This window comes from Salmo salar, chromosome ssa15 (genome assembly GCF_905237065.1).
Source record: "Salmo salar chromosome ssa15, Ssal_v3.1, whole genome shotgun sequence".
Classification (NCBI taxonomy): Eukaryota; Metazoa; Chordata; class Actinopteri; order Salmoniformes; family Salmonidae; genus Salmo; species Salmo salar.
The window spans coordinates 43,893,252-43,917,078 of NC_059456.1; the positions used below are offsets into that span (position 1 = coordinate 43,893,252).

The 23,827-nt window shown below is 44.8% G+C and overlaps 1 protein-coding gene across 5 annotated transcripts; it reads right to left on the bottom strand.

Annotated features, from left to right (window-relative positions):
- Positions 1–2,084: 2,084 nt before the first annotated feature.
- Positions 2,085–22,885, bottom strand: LOC106571501 (nuclear receptor coactivator 7). Of its 5 annotated transcripts, none has more exons than XM_045695769.1 (18): positions 22,669–22,885; positions 22,119–22,250; positions 17,569–17,714; positions 16,140–16,303; positions 10,925–10,995; positions 10,555–10,662; positions 10,367–10,468; positions 10,147–10,272; positions 9,874–10,058; positions 9,255–9,409; positions 8,457–9,056; positions 8,218–8,380; positions 7,960–8,110; positions 7,633–7,761; positions 7,343–7,495; positions 7,166–7,261; positions 5,614–5,687; positions 2,085–3,945 (listed from the first exon to the last, which is right to left on the bottom strand). In XM_045695769.1, exons 3-18 carry the CDS (start codon positions 17,604–17,606, stop codon positions 3,810–3,812), a joined length of 2,451 nt encoding a protein of 816 aa, XP_045551725.1. In that variant the 5' UTR covers positions 17,607–17,714; positions 22,119–22,250; positions 22,669–22,885; the 3' UTR covers positions 2,085–3,809. The 5 variants fall into 5 exon arrangements, with proteins under 5 accessions (XP_045551725.1, XP_014000144.1, XP_014000145.1 ...); XM_014144669.2 differs by having other exon boundaries at positions 17,569–17,718; XM_014144670.2 differs by lacking the exon at positions 22,669–22,885 and having other exon boundaries at positions 22,119–22,396.
- Between the last annotated feature and the right edge of the window lie 942 nt (positions 22,886–23,827).

Below are 23,827 nucleotides of genomic sequence, written 5' to 3' on the forward strand. Positions count from 1 at the left end.
AAGTATTAAAGTATACTGCTCAAAAAAATAAAGGGAACACTTAAACAACACAATGTAACTCTAAGTCAATCACACTTCTGTGAAATCAAACTGTCCACTTAGGAAGCAACACTGATTGACAATAAATTTCACATGCTGTTGTGCAAATGGAATAGACAACAGGTGGCAATTATAGGCAATAAGCAAGACACCCCCAATAAAGGAGTGGTTCAGCAGGTGGTGACCACAGACCACTTCTCAGTTCCTATGCTTCCTGGCTGATGTTTTGGTCACTTTTGAATGCTGGCGGTGCTTTCACTCTAGTGGTAGCATGAGACGGAGTCTACAACCCACACAAGTGGCTCAGGTAGTGCAGCTCATCCAGGATGGCACATCAATGCGAGCTGTAGCAAGAAGGTTTGCTGTGTCTGTCAGCGTAGTGTCCAGAGCATGGAGGCGCTACTAGGAGACAGGCCAGTAAATCAGGAGACGTAGAGGAGGCCGTAGGAGGGCAGCAGGACCGCTACCTCCGCCTTTGTGCGAGGAGGAGCAGGAGGAGCACTGCCAGAGCCCTGCAAAATGACCTCCAGCAGGCCACAAATGTGCATGTGTCTGCTCAAACGGTCAGAAACAGACTCCATGAGGGTGGTATGAGGGCCCGACGTCCACAGGTGGGGGTTGTGCTTACAGCCCAACACCGTGCAGGACGTTTGGCATTTGCCAGAGAACACCAAGATTGGCAAATTCACCACTGGCGCCCTGTGCTCTTCACAGATGAAAGCAGGTTCACACTGAGCACGTGACAGACGTGACAGAGTCTGGAGACGCCGTGGAGAACATTCTGCTGCCTGCAACATCCTCCAGCATGACCGGTTTGGCGGTGGGTCAGTCATGGTGTGGGGTGGCATTTCTTTGGGGGGGCCGCACAGCCCTCCATGTGCTCGCCAGAGGTAGCCTGACTGCCATTAGGTACCGAGATGAGATGAGTGTACATGTAGGTAGAAGTAAAATGACTTTGGGGGGGGGGGGTCAATGCAAATAGTCCAGGTAGCTATTTGGTTAGCAGTTCAGGAGTCTTATGGCTTGGGGGTAGAAGTGGTTAAGAAGCCTTTTGGACCTAGACTTGGCACTCCGGTACCGCTTGCTGTGTAGTAGCAAAGAGAACAGTCTATGACTAGGGTGGCTGGTCTTTGGCAATTTTTAGGGCCTTCCTCTGACACGGCCTGGTATAGAGGTCCTGGATGGCAGGAAGCTTGGTCCAGTTATGTACTGTTCCGTACGCACTGCCCTTGATAGTGCTTTGCGGTCGGAGGCAGAGCAGTTGCCATACCAGGCGGTGATGCAACCAGTCAGGATGCTCTCGATGGTGCAGCTGTAGAACTTTTTGAGGATCTGAGGACCCTGCCAAATCTTTTCAGCCTCCTGAGGGGGAATGTTGTCGTGCCCTCTTCACGACGGTCTTGGTGTGTTTGGATCACGACAGTTCGTTGGTGATGTGGACACCAAGAAACTTGAAGCACTCAACCTGCTCCACTCCAGCCCCGTCGATGAGAATGGTGGCATGCTCGGCCCTCCTTTTCTTGTAGTCCACGATTATCTCCTTTGTCTTGATCACGTTGAGATGGTTATCCTGGCACCACTGCCAGGTCTTGTGACCTCCTCCCTATAGGCTGTCTCATCTGCAAACTTAATGCTGATGTTGGTCGTGCTTGGCCATGCAGTCATGGGTGAACAGGGAATATAGGAGAGGACTGAGCACGCCCGAGGGGCCCCCGTGTTGAGGATCATGCGTGGCAGATGTTGTTGCCTACCCTTACCACCTGGGGGCAGCTCGCCAGGAAGTCCAGAATCCAGTTGTAGAAGGTGTTTAGCTCCAGGGGCCTTAGCTTAGTGATGAGCTTTGAGGGCACTATGGTGTTGAACGCTGAGCTGTCAATGAATAGCATTCAAGCACCTACACCTGCTAGATGTTGAGCAATTTTATAAATCCTAAACTATTTTGAAACAGTCAGCTTTACCTATCGTAAATGTGCCTATGTAGCCTACCTAAAAGTAAATAAGCAAACCTTGGAAAAGTAAGCAAGAGGATGTGGGGGGAAAAGGTCTCAGGCCGGAATTGTATTATGTTTATTATTTAGTTTAACATAACAATACAATAAATATCCTCAGTGATACTCACCTATAATATGACAGTTTTGGATTCACAGGAAATAACACTTTAGGAACATTCACAATGAGAACAACACTCAACATCTATTACACAGAAACAAACAAAGCCACACCTATAAGGATTTGTGAATAGTAGGATGCAGAAAGGGGAATGTCATATTTAAGCAGTATTGTCTGTATTACAGTTACAGTATTTTCTGTATATCATGCAGTAGGTCTAGTCAGCTCATGGTAACTTGAGACAGAAACAAACACTCCATTTATCAACATTGGTCTGGAAAACAGTGGTATAAGATCTCAACAGAACACGTTAAGAAAAAAAACAAATGGTATATCCCCTTCTTTCCCAAAATTTCAGTAGTCACCGGTCCTTCCCTTATGTAGTGGCAGAAAATGACAATAGTGACAGGTTTATACACAAACAAATGATTGATGTTAATTCCACAGACCAGACCAATCAACTTGGAGTTAGTTATTGAACTGTCTTACTTCCCTTGGCTCATGTGTTCTAATGAACACTTGAGTAGACTAAACTCTCACTCTGCAGTAACTCACTCTACTTACAGAAACACACCTTAAAACAAAGAGAAGGTACAGTTGGTCAAAGATGTGACAGACTAATACTGCCTTGAGATTCTTCAATCTATTTAGTGCTTGGATGTATCAACCTTGTGGCCAATCACAGGACTTACCTAAAAACAGAAAACAAAACACATTCACCAAAAAATAAAATTCTGTAACAAAGTGAAACTATTTCAAAAAGCATACATTCTTTGCACAAATAAATCATAAGAAAAATTATAAAATGTGATGAAACGAACAAAAAACATACAAAAGTAAAATAAAACGACATTTGGTCATTGCAAAACCCCCTTTATGTTCCCTTCTTAGTTGACAGTTGTTTTGGAAAGCGAGACATGGAATGCTCTGAAATGCAATGTAACATTCTCATTAAGTCTATTTAGGACTGGAGACATAAGAACAAGACAACCTTCAGTCAAGGTAAGCCTCTTCTTTGTAAACAATTACTCCTATATTTAGTGGTTTTGGGGCAGATGTGTTTTGGAAGAGAAATTAGTCACAAAATGCCTACCTAAAACTTCTAACCTTTCGCATAAGTTTTTTCCCCTGACATGTTACGAACTTATCAACAGGAATATTCTGATTTGCTGCGTTTGTAGAGAATTGATGGTCGTGTTTACTTACCTGTAACCAGATACCTTGTTCCTTTTTGATGTGCATTGCACCCACATCCCTAATACAACAATCTCACATATCATTGCCTATGTTTTGATATTGTGTTTGAAATTAACTCATGACTGATTCCGTTAGCTAGGACAATTGCCTCTTTGATCCTCCAGGAACATGTCGCTCTTCTCCAACTGGGTAGAAGTTTTGAGTTCTGCAGGCAGGCTGCATGCTGGGATAGCTGTGGGTGGCATGGGAGGTATAAGGCAGCCAATAGAGTAAGAGGGAAATACACCAGCCACAGCTTCTCACACCTCTGCCACCCTCAGGACAAACCACATCAAACCAACTGTCATAAACCATGACACACCATCAGCTTCCCATTCTGGTAGAGTAAGGGGTGGGCGTTGAAGCTAGGTCCTGGTCGCCCCCCCGGGTGGGTTTTGGAGGGGACTGGAGGAGGTGGAGGGAGGTTACTCGAATGCCCAGACCTCCACACTGTGGATGATGAAGTCTTTCTGGGTAGAGAGGGGCTGGTTATGGAAAGTGGCACAGCTGGAGGTGGTGCCGTGATACAGGTCAGCATCCAGCCACAGCCCTATCTGACCTCTAGATGGAGGGAAGGAGAAAGAGAGACAGGGAAAAGTCAGACAGACTCATAACTACAAGTTGACTTCAACAGAAAGAGAGAGCAGGTCCCGCAAAGATAGTCTCACATTGCTCAACCACATACAGTACCTTCAGAACATATTCACACCCCTTGACTTTTTCCATCTATTGTTACAGCCAGAATAAAATGATTAAATTGAGATTGTGTGTAGGGCAGTGACACACAATACCCCATACTTTCAAAGTGGAATTATGTTTTTGAAATTCGACAAATTAATTAAATGAAAAGCTGAAATGTCTTGAGTCAACCCCTTTATGATGTCAAGCCTAAATAAGTTCAGAAGTAAAAATGTGCTTAACAAGTCACATAAGTTGCATGGACTCCCTGTGTGAAAGTGTTTAACATGATTTTTTAATAACTACCTCATCTCTGTAGCCCACATATACAGTTAATTGTAAGGTCCCTCAGTAGAACATGAATTTCAAGCACAGATTCAACCACAAAGACCAGGGAGGTTTTTCAATGCCTCGCAATGAAGGGCACCTATTGTTAGATAGGTAAAAAATAATAATAAAGCAGACATTGAATATCCGTTTCAGCATGGTGAAGTTATTAATTACAATTTGGATAGTGTATCAATACACCAAGTCACTTCAAGGATACAAACGTCCTTCCTAACTCAGTTTCTGTAGAGGAAGGAAACCACTCAGCAATTTCTCCATGAGGACAATGGTGACTTTAAAACAGTTAGAGTTTAATGGCTGTGATAGGAGAAAACTGAGGATGGATCAACAACATTGTACTTACTCCACAAAGCTAACCTACATGACAGAGTGAAAAATATTCCAAAACGTGCATCCTGTTTGCAATAAGGCACTAAAGTAAAACTGAAAACAATGTGGCAAAGAAATGCACTTTATATCCTGAATGCAAGGTGTTGAATTTGCCCCAAACATATCACTGAGTACCACTCTTCATATTTTCAGGAATGGTGGTGGCTGCATCATGTCATGGGTATGTGTGTCATCGGCAAGGACTAGGGAGTTTTTTAGGATAAAAAGAAACGGAATAGCGCTACGCACAGGAAAATCCTAGAGGAAAACCTGGTTCAGTCTGCTTTCCAACAGACACTGGGAGACAAATTCACCTTTCTGCAGGACAATAAACTAAAACACAAGGCCAAATAAACACCGGAGTTGCTTACCAATGTGACATTGAATGTTCCTGAGTGGCCTAGTTAGTTTTGACTTAAACTCTATGGCAAGACTTAAATGGCTGACTAGGAATGATCAACAACCAACTTGACAGAGCTTGAAGATTTTTTTGAAAGAATGTGCAAATATTGTACAATCCAGGTGTGCAAAGCTCCTAGAGACTTACCCAAAAAGACTGAGCTGTACTCGCTGCCAAAGGTGATTCTAACATGTATTGACTCAGGGGTGTAAATACTTATGTAGATTTTATATTTCTGTATTTCACTTTCAATACATTTGCTAACATTTCTAAAAACATGTTTTCACTTTGTCATTATGGAGTATTATGTGTAGATGGGTGAGAAGAAAATGATGTTACATCCATTTTGAATACAGGCTATAACACAAAATGTGGAATAAGTCAAGGGTATTATGAATACTTTCTGAAGGGACTGTATATTCAAATACACTCACCCTCCTCCTCCCATCTGAAGAGAATCTATGTTGCCTTTCACAAAGTAGGAGTTCTCCCCAGTCCAGCGGTAAACCTGAGCAAAAGAAAAGCAACCCACATCAAGTCAGGCAGCGAAGCAATGACAGAGGTCATATGAATTGTAAAACGTAAACGTACACTACTGTTCAAAAGTTTGGGGTCACTTAAAAATGTCCTTGTTTTTGAAAGAAAAGCAAATTTTTTTGTCCATTAAAATAACATCAAATTGATCAGAAATACAGTGTAGACATTGTTAATGTTGTAAATGACAATTGTAGCTGGAAACAGCAGATTTTTTATAGAATATCTACATAGGCGTACAGAGGCCCATTATCAGCAACCATCATTCTTGTGTTCCAAAGGCACCTTAAATTAGACAATCCAAGTTTATCATTTTAAAAGGCTAATTGATCATGAGAAAACATATTTGCAAAAGAATTAGCACAGCTGAAAACTGTTGTTCTAATTAAAGAAGCAATAAAACTGGCCTTCTTTAGACTAGTTGAGTATCTGGAACATCAGCATTTGTGGGTTCGATTACAGGCTCAAAATGGCCAGAAACAAAGTACTTTCTTCTGAAACTCTTCAGTCTATTCTGTTCTGAGAAATGAAGGCTATTCCATGCGAGAAATTGCCAAGAAACTGAAGATCTCGTACAACACTGTACTACTCCCTTCACAGAACAACGCAAACGGTCTCTAACCAGAAAAAAATAAGATGGGCAAAAAAACAGACACGGGACAGAGGAAGATTGGAAAAAAGTGTTATGGACAGACAAATCTAAGTTTGAGGTGTTCAGATCACATTCGCGAGACAGAGAAAATAAAGATGCTGGAGGAGTGCTTGACGCCATCTGTCAAGCATGGTGTAGGCAATGATGGTCTGGGCGTGCTTTGGTGGTGGTAAAGTGGGAGATTTGTACAGGGTAAAAGGTATCTTGAAGGAGGAAGGCTATCACTCAATTTTGCAACGCCATGCCATACACTGGACGGCCCTTAATTGGAGCCAATTTCCTCCAACAACAGGACAATGACCCAAAGCACAGCTCCAAACTATGCAATAACTATTTATGGAAGAAGCAGTCAGCTGGCATTCTGTCTATAATGGAGTGGCCAGCACAGTCACCAGATCTCAACCCTATTGAGCTATTGTGGGAGCAGCTTGACCGTATAGTACGTAAGAAGTGCCCATCAAGCCAATCCAATTTGTGGGAGGTGCTTCAGGAAGCATGGGGTGAAATCTCTTCAGATTACCTCAACAAATTGACAACTAGAATGCCAAAGGTCTGCAAGGCTGTAATTGATGCAAATGGAGGATTCATTGACGAAAGCAAAGTTTGAAGGACACAATTACTTCAATTTAAAATCATTATTTATAACCTTGTCACTGTCTTGACTCTTTCCTATTCATTTTGCAACTCATTTCATGTATGTTTTCATGGAAAACAAGGACATTTCTAAGTGACCCCAAACTTTTGAACGGTAGTGTAGGTATGTGGATACAACACAGAGTATAAATGAGATTATGTCTGACCTTGATTTCAGGGCAGAAACTGAAGAGGAAGGTCTCTCCCGTGCCATAGCAGTGCTCACTTACTCTGAAGGGATGGGTGGAGTATCCCCCAAACAACTGGGAGGGGGGGAGATAAAGAGAGTGAATAAAACTCAAGAGCCCAATACAAATTGAGCACCATGTTCAGTGTGTGAGTACCTGGCTGTCCATGTCTTTGATGACCAGTAGCACAGGGCTGTCCACCTCTAATAGGCTCCTGTACAGGGTCTTTAGGCTGGTCCCGTGTTCCACCGTACTGTAAGCCAGTCGCCATGGATACCCCTGCACCCGCGCTGGCAGCCGACACGCAAGCTGTGAGGAGAGAGACACGTGATTCAGTGTGTAAATGTGTATTTCGGAGTTTGTGTGCAGGTTGTGTAGGTGAAGTCACACTGGGTATGTTTTCTTGATTGAAAGTGTTTTGTGTGTCATGGCATTTCTGTGTTTACCTTCTCTATGTGTGTGTCCTGCAGGAGAGCGCTGGGGTCACTGAGCATGGGCAGTAGATCCCCAAAAGGCTCCTCCCCCTCATAGCTGCCAAAACTCTGCCTGCGCTTCGCCTCGTTGATGGTGATGATCTACGAACACAACCATGTACGGTCAGACACCTCAACGTACAGTCAAAACATACTAAACTCAATGCATGGTTAAAACATTGAACACAGCTTGGGCCAAACACAAAAAACCCCCGCATACAACCACAAAGTCACAAAACACTTGACCTCAATGCGAACATACAACACCACACAGACTGAGGTCATGCCGTGTGAACGCACCTCCCAGCTGCGAGAAGACTTGGGGTCACTGAAGAAGTTATCGATCATGTTGAGCTCGTCCTTCTCCACGACCACGAAGCCCTGCTCCCTGGCCTCCTTACCATACACGTCAGGAGACCACTGGACAAAGAACGCATACAGGTGGTCCACCCTGAAACACACCACATTTATGTTTCAGAACATTCAACATTTATAGCATTGTGAATACACCCCAGTTCTCAAAGAGGTTGTGACTGTTCTCATTGGTTGACCTCTCACCTCTCCTGGGGCACAGCAAACCAGTACTCTGGCTGCTTTCCTCGAGTGTGGGCGGGGCTGGATGTCCGGCCAATGATGAAGGACTTCCTCATGGGCTTGCCCACCTTGAAGCAAAGGAACATGGGCGGGGTCTTACTCTTCTCCTCTGTGGAGAGCAGCATGTCTGCAGAGAGAGAGAGAAATGTAATATTGAAACAATGCAATACAAGAAACCGCACAAACCGCTTGTGAACACTCACTTTGGATAGGTGCCTGCATCCTCTCCAGCAGCCAAGACTTCACCTCCGCCTTGTTGCTCCTCTTTCGCTTCTCTTCCTCACTCAGCCGCTCCTCTGCAGGGCTGGGTTCCTGAGAACTAAATTTCCCCGAAGCGGTCTCACTCAAGCTCAGCTTCCTGTTTTGGTCCATTGCTGATTCTGAGTGGTCGCTAACACTGTTCACCAGTTGCCCTGAAGAGTTCCCGTCTTTGGCTTGGCGTGTGGCTAGGCTAGCAGGCTTTTCCTTCAACAGTTCACCGTCTTTCTCAGTCTCTGAAAGGACAGGCAGTGATTGGGTCGTTTCCTCGATGGAGCGGTTCTGTACCAGTCCTTCGTCCTCCTCCTCTCCTCTCTGCGAGGTCAGTGGAACTGGGTCAGAGAGGGACTGGTCCTGGGACTCCACCTGTTTAGGGGAACTAGATCCTGGGAGCTCTCCCCGCTGGTCCTGGCTGGTAGCAATGGCAGGTGATCTGGATCCACTCATTGGTTCCTCAGCGCTCCCGTTCAAGGGAAGCTCCAGCTCTGTGAAACCCTCGTCTGATGGAGACTGGTCTGCTGGCTCACACTCTGCCCTCTCTATGACTGGGATATAAGAAACCATGAGGTATTACAAAAATTACCATGGATCTAAATAATGCTTAAATTATTATTCTGCATAAGCCATTTGGTTTTGATTTCTCTTAAACTACACATGTATAATGATTCACTATGATGTATATTGATTTTCTCTGATTCATCCTGATCCAATACAAGTCATTGTGCGTCATCTCTCAGTCATACCCATCTCTGACAGGGCAGAGTCGATGTCGTCCAGGACGATGGGTCGTTTGGGATCCAGCGCCTCGTAGCGGCTGAAGGGGTTGAGGTCGCGCTCTGAGGGCAGCTCCTCCCACTCCCCGGGCCTATACAGAGGACACAGATCCTGGGGTAGGTCTCTGTGCGGGCCAGGAGTCAGGGGGCACCACACGCACATCACAACGGAGGATGGGAAAATTTTAACAAATCATATATGAACAAAATGAAAATGCAACTCAAAAACAGAACACAAATAAAAGAGAATTCAAAAAAGGCTAAATAATAATACTAACTAAACAATGAACCAGTACAAAATGAAACAGATAAACTAAAGAAAAAAATGGAGTCATGTCTGCCCCTACAATCTGGTACAGGAAACCCTACAGCATGAGCTCGGCAAATCAGTTAACATTTTCACCCCCAAAGAAAGAAAGAACACGGGAGAGTGCAGAAAGAGGAAGACAGACAGAATGCAACACTTGACAAATAAGTAAGAAAAGTAAGGTTAAGATAAGATCAAGAAAGGGGGAAAAGGGATTAAATAGGGAGTGAAAGATGAATTGACAGTGCGAAAGAATCTCAGGATGCCAGGGTGGGTCCTTACGACGGCAGCGCGTCCTTCAGCTTCATGCGGGAGATGTCGTTGTAGAGGGCCACAGACACCACCTCCTCCATTGGGCAGATCAGGCCGTACTCCTCACAGCCGTGCTCAATCACCAGGGGGTCCGACTTGTGAGGGTCAAACATGATGTTGTTGGGCGTCACGATCATCACCCCTCCCACCACACCCTGGGAGACAATAAAAGACATGAGTTTGAATCTCTGTTGCTGTGGTGGTTGTTTTCATCTCAAAATGGCCTCCGGCGTGGCCACTCACCATTCCGTCAGTGAAGTACTTGCAGCTCATCTTGATGAACTTGACAATGGCGGGGTTCTCATCCTCGGACAGGGGAGACCGCTCACGTCGTAACGGTCTTACTGACCTGCCGCTGAAGTCTCCATCCTGTAACATTGCCAGGCAACAGGGATGAGCGCAGAACTAGGATCAAATTGATTACTTTAGTCTGGGTTTTTCTTATCAAGGATAACTGACTTACCTGTGACACCTTCTCTGATAGCTCTTTGATTGAGGTGGGGTCAGAGGAACCCACAGACTGAGATTCGGCTTCCGATTGGCCCACGTCAGGAACAAATAGCTTCTGCAAGGGTGACGGACAGGCTTGTTTGCCAATCAGAAAGCCAAGATTGACAGCAGGATGTGGTGTGTTAAGTGCTGAAAGCTCACCTGTCCCGGATAGACACTGCGGGAAAAGAGGCGGTTGAGCTGCACCAATTTGTTGGGGGTGATGTTGAACTTCAGAGCAATGCTGTTTAGAGATTCTTGGGGTCCCACCTGCAACATGAAGTTACATCCTTGGTAAATGTTTATTACCAAAAGTATCAATCTATCCAAGCCAAAATGCAGCACGAAAGACTAAATTAGAAAGCAGAAACCTTGACTCCCTGAATAGCATGCAACCTTTTTGCTATATTATTTCATTACAAAAATGTAAAAAAACTTTAGGAAAGCAATGTGGACAAACCTAAGTTAGAGTCTGAGTCAGAACCCCATGTGGGAGTTGTAGTGAGGCATTGCATAGGCAGCCTGTACTCACAGTATACTCCACTGTCCCGGGGGGCCTCCTCTTCTCTTTCTTGGCCTGGCTGCTCATGTTGTTGCTGTCATCTGAAAGAGAGAGAAATAGGTCAGTGACACAGTATAGAGATGATAGCCTGAAAACAGCAAAAACAATTATTGCTCCGTTCATTCAGAAACACAAATGCATGTATACACAAAAACTAGCGCACACCGCTTTAAATTGAATTATATTAAAAGCATAACCCTTGCTCGCAAACACACACGGCTAGCTAGTATCCTAGTGAACTCTCTACACTACAGTCATAGTCAGCACTTCTTATTGCCAGAGCCAGTTCATTAGAACACCCTCCCCCTACTTCCTCTACTCCAGCTCCTCTATAGAAACTGGAGGAATGACTCAGCATTGTACAGCAGGCTGTGAAGAGTCCAGCTGTGGGTCACTGTACATCCACACAGAATTTACCACTGGTAAGAGCGGTCACTTACTCATTAGGTCTTTGTACTAACTAGTGAGTGGTAGCTTTATCAGATCGAGAAAGTCACAATATAGATTAAAAGTTGCTCTGTTAATGCAGTGTAGGCCTACATAGACTCCTTAGTCAGCGCATAACTAGGATGACTACCTTTTCGGATTTAATAACATGTTTGTATTGTCATTACGCAACATCCTCAGGATTAAAAAGGCTGCAGACTAGCAATGTATAGTGAGTGTATGGAGTAAAAAAGTAGCTTGCTTAATGTGTCAACTAAATGGCTCTGTCTCGCCAGAGAGGAGACTCATTGCTAGGCAACTCACAGACACAGGCTGCAGCAGTGGAGCAGAGGGAGAGACAGAGAGGAGCAGCACTCAGCAGCTAAGCTAGCAGTAGCAAACAAAAAAGCTTCAGAATTTCACTACTGGTTTTCATATCAACTTTCTTCGTTGTCCAGAAGCCAAAAGGGACAATCCTAGTCATTAAACACCTGTCCTAGTTGTTGCATATTTAGATTTTCCCTCTAAGTTTATAACGAAGATCAGGGTTTTCTGTAAAGAAAAGTTTATTTACTATAAATAATAATTAGGGGCTGCCCATGTCCAAACAGTAAATAGAAAATAATTTTAGGGGTAAACAAATGACTAAAACCAAATATAAAGTATGTAGAAAATATAATGGACCTTTAAGATGATTTTTGAGAACCAACAATCACCAAAAGCTTGACATTCAGGTACATCTAAAATGTAAAAAATTATGCATTTGAGAATATTTATCATGGCATGGGGATCCCATTGATTGTGCTATAATGTTTGAGTCAGTCAGATAGCATGAGCCATGGCAAAATGTGTAGAATTACAGGAAATTAGCTTTAAAAACAGCTACATTTTGTCACTGCGGCCAACAGGAGGGCCTCTAAAATTTCTAATCAGCAACAGCACCAGTGGCCACGCCCCCCAAACCATGACTGGATGTCCTTTGGGTGGTGTACCCAGAAAAAAACTATGGAAATGTTAATCTGTCACATGAAACGACTCACATCATGTGTCTTTGAGGGCAGTGTATTCCCGCAAATACATTTTTGCAAATGTTGTTTACTTCAAATCAAATTTTATTTGTCACTTCGTAAACAACAGGTGTGGACTAACAGTGAAATGCTTGCTTACGGGTCCTTCCCAACAATGCAGAGAGAAAGAAAATATAGAAATAATAGAAAAGTAAAGCATATAAAAGTATTAAGACACATTGATTAACAATACCATGGCTATATACAAGGGGTATCAGTACCGAGTCCATGTGCAGGGGTACGAGGAAGTTGAGGTAGAGCGATATGTACTTATAAACTAGGAATAAAGTGACAGATATTAGTAAACAGTAGCAACAGTGTATGTGATGAGTCAAAAAAGGGTCAATGCAGATTGTTAAATAGTTAACCAAATAGCTACCCAGACTAACTATTTAGTCTTATGGCTTGGGGGTAGTAGCTGTTCAGGGTCCTGTTGGTTCCAGACTTGGTGCGTCGGTACCGCTTGCCATGCGGTAGCAAAGAGAACAGTCTCTGACTTGGGTGGCTGCAGTCTGACAATTTTTTGTGACGTACCATCCGCACTACCTTCTGTAGGGCTTTGTGGTCGGATCCCAAGCGGTTGCCCATACCAAGCGTTGATGCAGCCAGTCAACATGCTCTCAATGGTGCAGCTGTAGAACTTTGAGGATCTGAGGGCCCATGCTGAATCGTTTTTGCCTCCTGAGGAAGAGGCATTGTCGTGTCCTCTTCACAACTGTGTTAGTGTGTTTGGACAATGATAGATCCTTAGTGATGTGGACACAGAGGAACTTGAAGATCTTGCACCTTCCCATTTTGTCCTCAGAACTGCCTCAATTCGTTGGGGCATGGACTCTACAAGGTGTTAAAAGCATTCCACAGGGATGCTGGCCCATGTTGACTCCAATGCATCCCACAATTGTGTCAAGTTGACTGGATGTCCTTTGGGTGGTAGACCATTCTTGATACACATGGGAATCTGTTCAAAGTGGAAAAACCCAGCAGCGTTGCACTTCTTTACACAAACCAGTGCGCCTGGCACCTACTACTAAACTCAGTAAAAAAAGAAACGTCCCCTTTTCAGGACCCTGTCTTTCAAATATAATTCATAAAAATCCAAATAACTTCACAGATCTTCATTGTAAAGGGTTTAAACACTGTTTCCCATGCTTGTTCAATGAACCAATAACAATTAATGAACATGCACCTGTGGAACGGTCGTTAAGACACTAACAGCTTACAGACGGTAAGCAATTAAGGTCACAGTTATGAAAACTTAGTAGAAAGGCCTCTTTAGTGTCCTGACTCTGAAAAACACCAAAAGAAAGATGCCCAGGGTCCCTGCTCATCTGCGTGAACGTGCCTTAGGCATGCTGCAAGGAGGCATGAGGACTGCAGATGTGGCCAGGGCAATAAATTGCAATGTCCGTACTGTGAGACCCCTAAGAAAGCGCTACAAGGAGATATTGTCCTCGCAGTGGCAGACCACGTGTAACAACACCTGCACATGATCGGTACATCCGAACATCACACCTGCGGAACAGGTACAGGATGGCAACAACTGCCCGAGTTACACCAGAAATGCACAATCCCCCATCAGTGCTCAGACTGTCCGCAATAGGCTGAGAGAGGCTGGACTGAGGGCTTGTAGGCCTGTTGTAAGGCAGATCCTCACCAGACATCACCGGCAACAATGTCACCTATGGACACAAACCCACTGTCGCTGGACCAGACAGGACTGGCAAAAAGTGCTCTTCACTGACGAGTCGCAGTTTTGTCTCACCAAGGGTGATGGTCGGATTCACGTTTATCGTCGAAGGAATGAGCGTTACACCGAGGCCTAAACTCTGGAGTGGGATCAATTTGGAGGTGGAGGGTCCGTCATGGTCTGGGGCGGTGTGTCACAACATCATCGGACTGAGCTTGTTGTCATTGCAGGCAATCTCAACGCTGTGCGTTACAGGGAAGACATCCTCCTCACTCATGTGGTACCCTTCCTGCAGGCTCACCCTGACATGACCCTTCAGCATGACAATGCCAACAGCCATACTGCTCATTCTGTGCGTGATTTCCTGCAAGACAGGAATGTCAGTGTTCTGCCATGGCCAGCGAAGAGCCCAGATCTCAATCCCATTGAGCCCGTCTGGGATCTGTTGGATCGGAGGGTGAGGGCTAGGGCCATTCCCCCAGAAATGTCTGGGAACTTGCAGGTGCCTTGGTGGAAGAGGTTGGTAACATCTCACAGGAAGAATGGCAAATCTGATGCAGTCCATGAGGAGGAGATGAACTGCAGTAATTAATGCAGGTGGTGGCCACACCAGATACTGACTGTTACTTTTGATTTTGAACCCCCCTTTGTTCAGGGAACCATTATTCAATTTCTGTTAGTCACATGTCTGTGGAACTTGTTCAGTTTATGTCTCAGTTGTTTAATCTTGTTATGTTCATACAAATATTTACATGTTAAGTTTGCTGAAAATAAACGCAGTTGACAGTGAGAGGACGTTTCTTTTTTTGCTGAGTTTACATCCCGTTCAAAAGGCACTTAAATCTTTTGTCTTGCCAATTCACCCTCTGAATGGCACACATACACAATCAATGTCTCAATTGTCTCAAGGCTTAAAAATCCTTCTTTAACCTGTCCCCTCCCCTTCATCTACACTGATTGAAGTGGATTTAACAAGTGACATCAATAAGGGAACATAGCTTTAACCTGGATTCACCTGGTCAGTCTGTCATGGAAAGAGCAGTTGTCCTTAAAAGGAAAAAAATCCACCATTCCTTTAAAATATGAGCATTTTTTGCGACCAAATGTTTAATTTTCCCTTTATAATAAGGTTGGTAGCAACATGGAAAATCGTTGAAATCTGTTGCAGGTCAAGTCGACTACAAAATCCACAATGCAATGATCTCGCTACGGGCTGGCTTGCTAGCTAACGTAGTTAAACACAACAACCAAAGACAATACCAGCATGTAAAGTAGGTAGTTAGCTGTCCACAATCTCATGTTCAACCTGCAGATCGATGTGCCTCACAGAGTGGAGTCTGAATCCAATGAATGAAGGAACGTATAATGCCTCACCCAGCAGACTGTGGTCCAATCGTGTTCACGGTCATGTTAATCGTTACGCAATCCCTTCTCAAAGTCAGTGTATGTCAAGAAACACTCCTATTTTCCTCAAAAGTAGAGAATGTCAAGATTCCAAAGCTATACGATATTACATATAGCAAGTTAATTATCTCACATCTCAGAAAAGATTTGTAATGTTGTACTTATTGTTGATGAAATTTGTGTTAATGTTGGGTTTTTGAGCTAGCGACCAATAAACTCCCATTCACGTCTTGTCCCAGAATCGCCCAGAATGAACCACGCGGCCCATTGGCGTAGCATGGGCAACGTTTCCCATGGACTGCGTGGTGCATTCTGGCCGATTCTGGGACAAGACGTGAATGGGAGTTTATTGGACGCTAGCTCAAAAACCCAACATTAACACAAATTTCTGTTCCAACATCTAGTGGAAAGCTTTCCCAGAAGAGTGGAGGCTGTTATAGCAGCAAAGGGGAGACCAACTCCATATTAATGCCCATGATTTTGGAATGAGAAGTTTGACGAGAAGGTGTCCACATACTTTTGGTCATGTAGTGCACTTCTGACCCTTTGTTAATGTGCCCCTGTGCCTATAGAAAGGTTGTGTGTGTGGTGCGTGTTTTACCTAAACCTTCAGGTGGGTTTGGTTTTATCCTCTCCTGAGGGTCAGAAAAAGCAGGGAGGGATGGGCAGGAGATGACGGGCGTTTTTAAGGACGAATCCGACGGGTTCTGCTCAGCCATAGCCTTCTCTGATTGGCTCTGTTTGAGCTGTCGCCGTCTCTTCAACCTGAGGATATGGAGGGAGGGGTGGTCAATCTGTTTACTTCCAATCAGGCTTATGAACATTGGATTTCACTACTAATGAAAGTTTCCTGTTCGGTTGTGAAAAACTCAAAAACAGAAATCCAAAACATCACTGTCTTTTGCTTGCCCACTTTCTCTGCTCCTCTGTCCTTTTTCCTGATTAATTATTGATAGGTCAGGCGGTGATGTCATGGAGTCTCCCACCCCCGCCTGCCTGGGTTCATTAACAGGGGAAGCTGCAGCTAACTAAGCCGACATGGCAGCATGTAGCTCTAGAGTCGGATTGAAATGGATTGTAAACAAGGTCCTGGCTGTGTGCGCCCAGTATAGAAAAAGCTGGTGAAAGAGTGGGGCAGGGAAATAAAATTCAAGGAAAACAGCTGCTGTACAGGCAAAGGACATGTGAAAATGGAGAAGCAGACGACTAAAGAGAGAGCTTGACAGCGACAGAGTAATGGAGGAGCACTGGATCAATAGGTTTGGAAAGAAGACAGACAGATACAGTTCTGGCCTTCAAATAGCCTCTCATCCATTACAAACACAGCAGCAGACCATACACACATCTGGTAAACATTTCTGGATTCCACCAATAAATTCCAAACAGCACACTCCTGTTTCACACAGGGACATTAACAAGAGCGGAATGTAGAGATTTCCTTTGGCGCTTTACCTTTTTATCCCCCTCTTGCTTTCTCTCTATCCTGGTAGCAGAGGAAAAAGCTAGTCTGCCTGCGTACTCATTCAAGCGCAGCAAAACAAACAACTCGTCCAAAAACAGCAGCAACCTCCTTATCCCAGGAGTAGACAGAGCCAGGATCTCAAGCATACATCATCACTACTGGATGTCTCATGCTTCAGCTACTTACAGGGATAGAAATCCAGTCGGCTACTCTACTGTGCCTGAGCATTGACGCATAACTCTATTGCATCAGTGCTAGTATCAGGTGTACCCAGTGCAGTGAGGGCCAGATGGCTACAGAGCACTACTCAGTGAACACAATGCTAGTCAGACTAAAAGTGGACAGTCACTCAATGCACCGTAACAAACAACGGCATAGTGGGACATCAGTTAGTGGTGCTACAAAACATCCCGTCCTCCCTCAAATCGCTATGCACACAGGGAAGCAAAACTGTTGCCACATGCTGGTAACACTAAAACCCACTTCACAGGCTCTCTAAAGACGCAACACTGTAAACACTTTGGCATAGACCTAAAAGAGGCTATACACAGAAGAACCTTTCACTTACCTGGCAAAGTAGCCCGGCTTCCTGTCCCTCTTCTCCATCAGTGCGGTATCCTAAAGCTGCATGCACCCCAACACACACACACGCTCCGAGCCTGTGGGCACAACGTCCTAATGATCCCGCTCTTCTCCCTTTCCACAATCTTCCCACTTCCTTATCATGGGGGAGAAGAAAAAAAATTATTGAAGGGAATTGGCTAAATATCTGCATACCAAAACAGCAAGCCAAAGACGCCAACCGAGCTGACTGAAGGTTAATGCCACAGCGTAGTCAGAGTGCTGAAATCATATCAAATGAGCATTAGTCATGCTGTTCAGCTGATACAATCTAATCTACTGGTCAGAGGATCTTTTTTTTGTCACCTGCACAGGGTGCAGATGTAGTTGCAGTCTATAGTGAAATACTTGCGCTCCGAGCGCCAACAGCGTAGGTGTGAACGAAGCAAAAAATATATACATATTTACAACTGTGACATGATAATGTCCATTGGGGTGTGGGCGGGGTAGATATCTGTTGGGGGATGACGACAACTACTGGTGGATATTCAGCAGCCTGATGGTCTGGGGGTACAAGCTATAGGCCAGTCTGTTAGTTTTAGCCATGATTCTTCTATATTGCCTGTGGCTGAGTGACGGGTGGCTGAGGTCCCTGATGATATTCTTAGCCTCCCTGCGACACCTGGTGTTGTAGGTGTCCTGGAGGGCAGGCAGTGTGCACCCAATGGTGCGTTGGGCTGAGCCTACCACCCTCTGTCGTGCCTTGCGGTCAGCGGCGGTGGAGTTACCAAGCTGTGATGCAGCCCGACAGTATGCTTGATGATGCTCCCATAGAACACTGAGGGTCCTCGGGGACAGACCGAATTTCTTCAGCCTCCTGAGGTTAAAGATTCGCTATCGTGCCTTCATCACGGGGTCTGTGTTGTTTGACTCTTTCAGCTCCTTGGATGTGTACACCAGGGAACTTTTTGACCGTCTCCACATTGATGAGGATGGGGGCATGCCCAGCCTGGTTCCTCCTTTAGTCCACAATCAGCTCCTTTGTTTTGCTGATGTTGAGAGGTTGTTTACCTGGCACCACACGGTCAGAGTGCCTACTTTCTCCCTGTAGGCAAATGAGGCCTACTACTGTCGTCATCAGTGAACTTGATGATGGAGCTGTGTGAGTCCACGCAGTAGTGGGTATACAGCGAGTACAGGAGGGGACTGAGGACACACCCTTGTGGGGCCCCATGTTGAGGATCAGTGAGGTAATGTTGCCTACCTTCACCAGCTGGGGGCTCCCTGTCAGAAATTTCAGGACCCAGTAGCATAGGGAGGTAAGTCCCAGGGCTGTGAGCTTTGTGGTGAGCTTAGAGGGCACTATGGTTTTGAAGGTTGAGCGATAGACGATGAACAGCATTCTCACATATGCATTCTTCTTGTCCAGGTGGGTGAGGGCAGTGTGCAGTGCAATGGCGGTTGCGTAGTCCGTGGATCTGTTGGGCAGTAGGCAAATTGGAGGGTCAAGTGTATCGGGGAGGGAGGAGGTGACCTACTCATTGACTAGCCTGTTGAAGAACTTCATTACATGAGAGATACTGGTCGGTAGTCATTCAGTTACATTCTCTTTCTTGGGCACAGGAATGATGGTGGCCATCTTGAAGCAAGTGTGAATAACAGCCTGAACTAGAGATTGAAAATGTCAGAAAACACAACAGCTAGTTGGTCTGCACATGTTCTGAGGCTAGGGATGTCGTCTGGGCCAGCCTTGTGTGGGTTTACACGATTGAATGACTTACAAATGGGGGAAAAAAGTATTTGATCCCCTGCTGATTTTGTACATTTGCCCACTTACAAAGAAATGATCGGTCTAGAATTTTAATGGTAGGTTCATTTGAACAGTGAGAGAAAGAATAACAAAAAAATCCAGAAAAACACATGTCAAAAATGTTATAAAATGATTTGCATTTTAATGAGGGAAATAAGTATTTGACCCCTCTGCAAAACATGACTTAGTACTTGGTGGCAAAACCCTTGTTGGCAATCACGGAGGTCAGACATTTCTTGTAGTTGGCCACCAGGTTTGCACACATCTCAGGAGGGATTTTGTCCCACTCCTCTTTGCAGATCTTCTCAAGTCATTAAGGTTGAGGCTGACGTTTGGCAACTCAAACCTTCAGCTCCCTCCACAGATTTTCTATGGGATTAAGGTCTGGAGACTGGCTAGGCCACTCCAGGACCTTGATGTGTTTCTTCTTGAGCCACTCCTTTGTTGCCTTGGCTGTGTGTTTTGGGTCATTGTCATGCTGGAATACCCATCCACGACCCATGTTCAATGCCCTGGCTGAGGGAAGGATGTTCTCACCCAAGATTTGACGGTACATGGCCCCATCCATCGTCCCTTTGATGCGGTGAAGTTGTCCTGTCCCCTTAGCAGAAAAACACCCCCAAAGCATGTTTCCACCTCCATGTTTGACGGTGGAGATGGTGTTCTTGGGGTCATAGGCAGCATTCCTCCTCCTCCAAACACGGCGAGTTGAGTTGATGCCAAAGAGCTCCATTTTGGTCTCATCTGACCACAACACTTTCACCCAGTTGTCCTCTGAATCATTCAGATGTACATTGGCAAACTTCAGACGGGCATGTATATGTATTCTTGAGCAGGGGGACCTGGCGGGCGCTGCAGGATTTCAGTCCTTCACGGCGTAGTGTGTTACCAATTGTTTTCTTGGTGACTATGGTCCCAGCTGCCTTGAGATCATTGACAAGATCCTCCCGTGTAGTTCTGGGCTGATTCCTCACCGTTCTCATGATCATTGCAACCCCACGAGGTGAGATCTTGCATGGAGCCCCGGGCCGAGGGATATTGACAGTTCTTTTGTGTTTCTTCTATTTGCGAATAATCGCACCAAATGTTGTCACCTTCTCACCATGCTGCTTGGCGATGGTCTTGTAGCCCATTCCAGCCTTGTGTAGGTCTACAATCTTGTACCTGACATCCTTGGAGAGCTCTTTGGTCTTGGTCATGGTGGAGAGTTTGGAATCTGATTGACAGGTGTCTTTTTTACAGGTAACAAGCTGCGGTTAGGAGCACTCCCTTTAAGAGTGTGCTCCTAATCTCAGCTCGTTACATGTATAAAAGACACCTGGGAGCCAGAAATCTTTCGGATTGAGAGGGGGTCAAATACTTATTTCCCTAATTAAAATGCAAATCAATTTATAACATTTTTGACATGCGTTTTTCTGGATTTATTTGTTGTTATTCTGTCTCTCACTGTTCAAATAAACCTACCATTAAAATTATAGACTGATCCTTTCTTTAACAGTGGGCAAACGTACAAAATCAGCAGGGGATCAAATACTTTTTCCCCCACTGTACATACGCCCTCCGTGGAGACCTTAAGCACGTAGCCTCGTGGTCCTCAGGGGCTCTCTGCAGCTCAGAGTCGTTTTCACAAAGCGTGACAAAAATACGTTTTGCTTGTCCGGTAGGGCAGCGTTGGTGTCCACGACCTAACTGGGTTTCTTTTTGTAATCCGTGATGTTTAGAAGCCACTGCCACATACACCGAGTATCCAAACCGCTTAATTTCTCCTCCATGTTGTACCTACACTTGTGTCTTGTCATCTTGATTTATCTGCATAGGTCATATTTGTACTGTTTAACCATGCAATTGTCCCTGGTCACCTTGCCGTATTTCTAAGCAGCATCTCTCTCCTTCAGTTTCTCATCAATCCACAGTTTAAGTTTTGAAAGACACAATCGGTATCACATTATCTATGCATTTTTCCATGAATCCGGTGACTGACTCAGTAGCAGCACATCCCTTGGCTTCCTAAAGTAAATGACCCTAGTCATTCTGCTCACAATTTGATGTAGCTACCAACCTTCAGTCTTTTCCAGTTGCATGTTACCATCGTGGTTGCAATTACATTGTCTCATGCCGTTAATGTTTGCCATGTTATCTGCTAATTTGCAAAGCATACTGCATAGCTTATCCGTCTCAAATCCCAGTGTGTGTGAGTTTAATATTTGCCTTTTGATTAGTGGGTGGGTATGAATAGGTGATTATGGGTGCATATTATCCTTAACCACTGCAACAGCTCACAATGAAAAGCTTGGCAAACGGCTGTAGTAACCAATGTTTTATTATACACATTGGTAGTAACTGAGCAACTGCATTAGATCTCAAGGTGATACTGACTACTCTCTTCAAGACAGGGCATCTCCTTTAGCTAACTAGGTACTTTATACAATACATTTTATGACTGTAGCTAACAAGTGCAGCAGAAATTAAACAGCCAACATTGAGCCTTTGATATTGGCAAACAAAATATATCTAGTGTCAAATAGCTAGCTAAACAACAACACGAAAAAACGTTAGCTCAAATGTTCCTTTCCGTTAACAGTTATCGTTCGCTAACTAAATTACTGTTGACGTAGTAACTAGCTAACCTCGAATTATAACTAGCCACGTTAACTTACTAGGTAGCTAGTCAGGGTTTCTAGCTCATACATGCTAAAGCTAGCTTTAACAGCCAACTAACGTTACCTAGTTAAGTTAACGTTACCCACCGTGTTTCTAGCTACATCCTTTGCTTTGGCTGCTTCGCTTGTTTCTGGTGCAGCAATACCGAGATTTCCCGATAATTATGTAACCTTATGCAACCGGAGTCTACTGACTGTCTGGATGGATGCTGCGTGAAACTGTGTAGAGAGAGAGAGAGGGGACACTTTCAGCTACGCAGAAGGGACAAGGTCCACACACAACTGACAGCTGAGCTGATGCTGGCTCAGCACGTTAACGCTAGCCTAGCTTCGTCAAAGATTACGTTGTCTGTGGCTGCGTAGGCACATTTATTAGCCAGTTTGTTTACGAGCCTTGCTATCCGGGATCCTTGGGACGTCCCTACCCTAAACCCTAACGTACCTTTTACCATAACCATTTCAGCTACATTTCAACTTCAATGGCGGTAGGGACGTCCGAAGCCTCCCAGATAGCATTCAGGCTAGATACGATTTCCAAATAGTGGACATGCACGCATAAAACGTTTACATATATCATCCAATGTTAGCTACATTTTTATACTTCGAACACAAATACAACCTATCCAGTTTACCTTACCTCATGCCATGGTATTTTCAACCTTTTTCTGATTACGAATGCACAGCGCCCTCTGGTGCTAAAATAATCACCTGAGGAACAAACGTAAATTAATCACATCACATTAAACATAACAATCTTCAGAACTGACTTTGTCAAAGAAACAAAATAACAATGGCCATACAACGATTTTGAACAAACATGACGTGGGACATGCCAAAATGTAGCCCAAACGGTCGCCAGATGGCCCTATTATTCCTTTTACGTCATTTGTAATAATAGTGCCATGCCATCTGGCGGCTGGTTAGGCTAGCCAAAATGGGGGTTTTCATAGAAACAACTAATTTATTTTAATGAAAACACACCACTATTGGATTTTTTTTCAACATGGTTTAGTTAGAGCTTAGATGCATGTGATCCAACCGTACAATGTTGTGTTTTATCCAGATTTACACACAATGTCCACGGTTGACGCCATCGCACTGCCCTATCCCATCTGAACAAGAGGAATACCTAGAGGAATATCATTGACTACAGCTCAGCCTTCAACACCATAGTACCCTCCAAGCTCATCATTAAGCTCGGGCCCTGGGTCTGAACCCCGCCCTGTGAAACTGGGTCCTGGACTTCCTGACAGACCGCCCCCAGGTGCTGAAGGTAGGCAACAACACCTCCCCTCCTCCTATACTCCCTGTTCACCCATGACTGCGTGGCCACGCATGTCTCCAACTCAATCATCAAGTTTGCAGATGACACAACAGTGGTAGGCCTGATTACCAACAACGATGAGACATCCTACAGGGAGGAGAAGAGGGCCCAGGTGGAGTGGTGCCAGGAAAATAACCTCTCTCTCAATGTCAACAAAACGCAGGAGTTTATCGTGGACTTCAGGAGACTGCAGAGGGAGCATGCCCCCAGCCACATCGACGGGGCAGCAGTGGAGAAGGTGAAAAGCGTCAAGTTCCTCGGTGTACACCACTGACAATCTGCGCCTCTTCAACCTCAGGAAGCTGAAGAAATTCGGCATTGCCCCAAAAACCCTCACTATCATCTACAGATGCACCATTGAGAGTATCCTGTTTGGCTGTATCACCGCCTGGTACGGCAATAGCCCCGAATGCATCCGCAGGACTCTCTTCTTCAGTCTGCTCAACACATCACCGGGGGCACACTGCCTGCC

What these genes read in the sequence shown, in the direction of transcription:
- LOC106571501 (XM_045695769.1), bottom strand. Translation starts at nt 17,606, where the DNA reads ATGGAGAAGAGGGACAGGAAGCCGGGCTACTTTGCCAG. An exon ending in CCGGGACAGTGGAGTATACT is followed by an intron (nt 10,663 to 10,924) that starts GTGAGTACAGGC and finishes TTCATGTTGCAG; the next exon opens with GTGGGACCCCAAGAATCTCT. An exon ending in TCAAAGACATGGACAGCCAG is followed by an intron (nt 7,262 to 7,342) that starts GTACTCACACAC and finishes CCCCCCTCCCAG; the next exon opens with TTGTTTGGGGGATACTCCAC.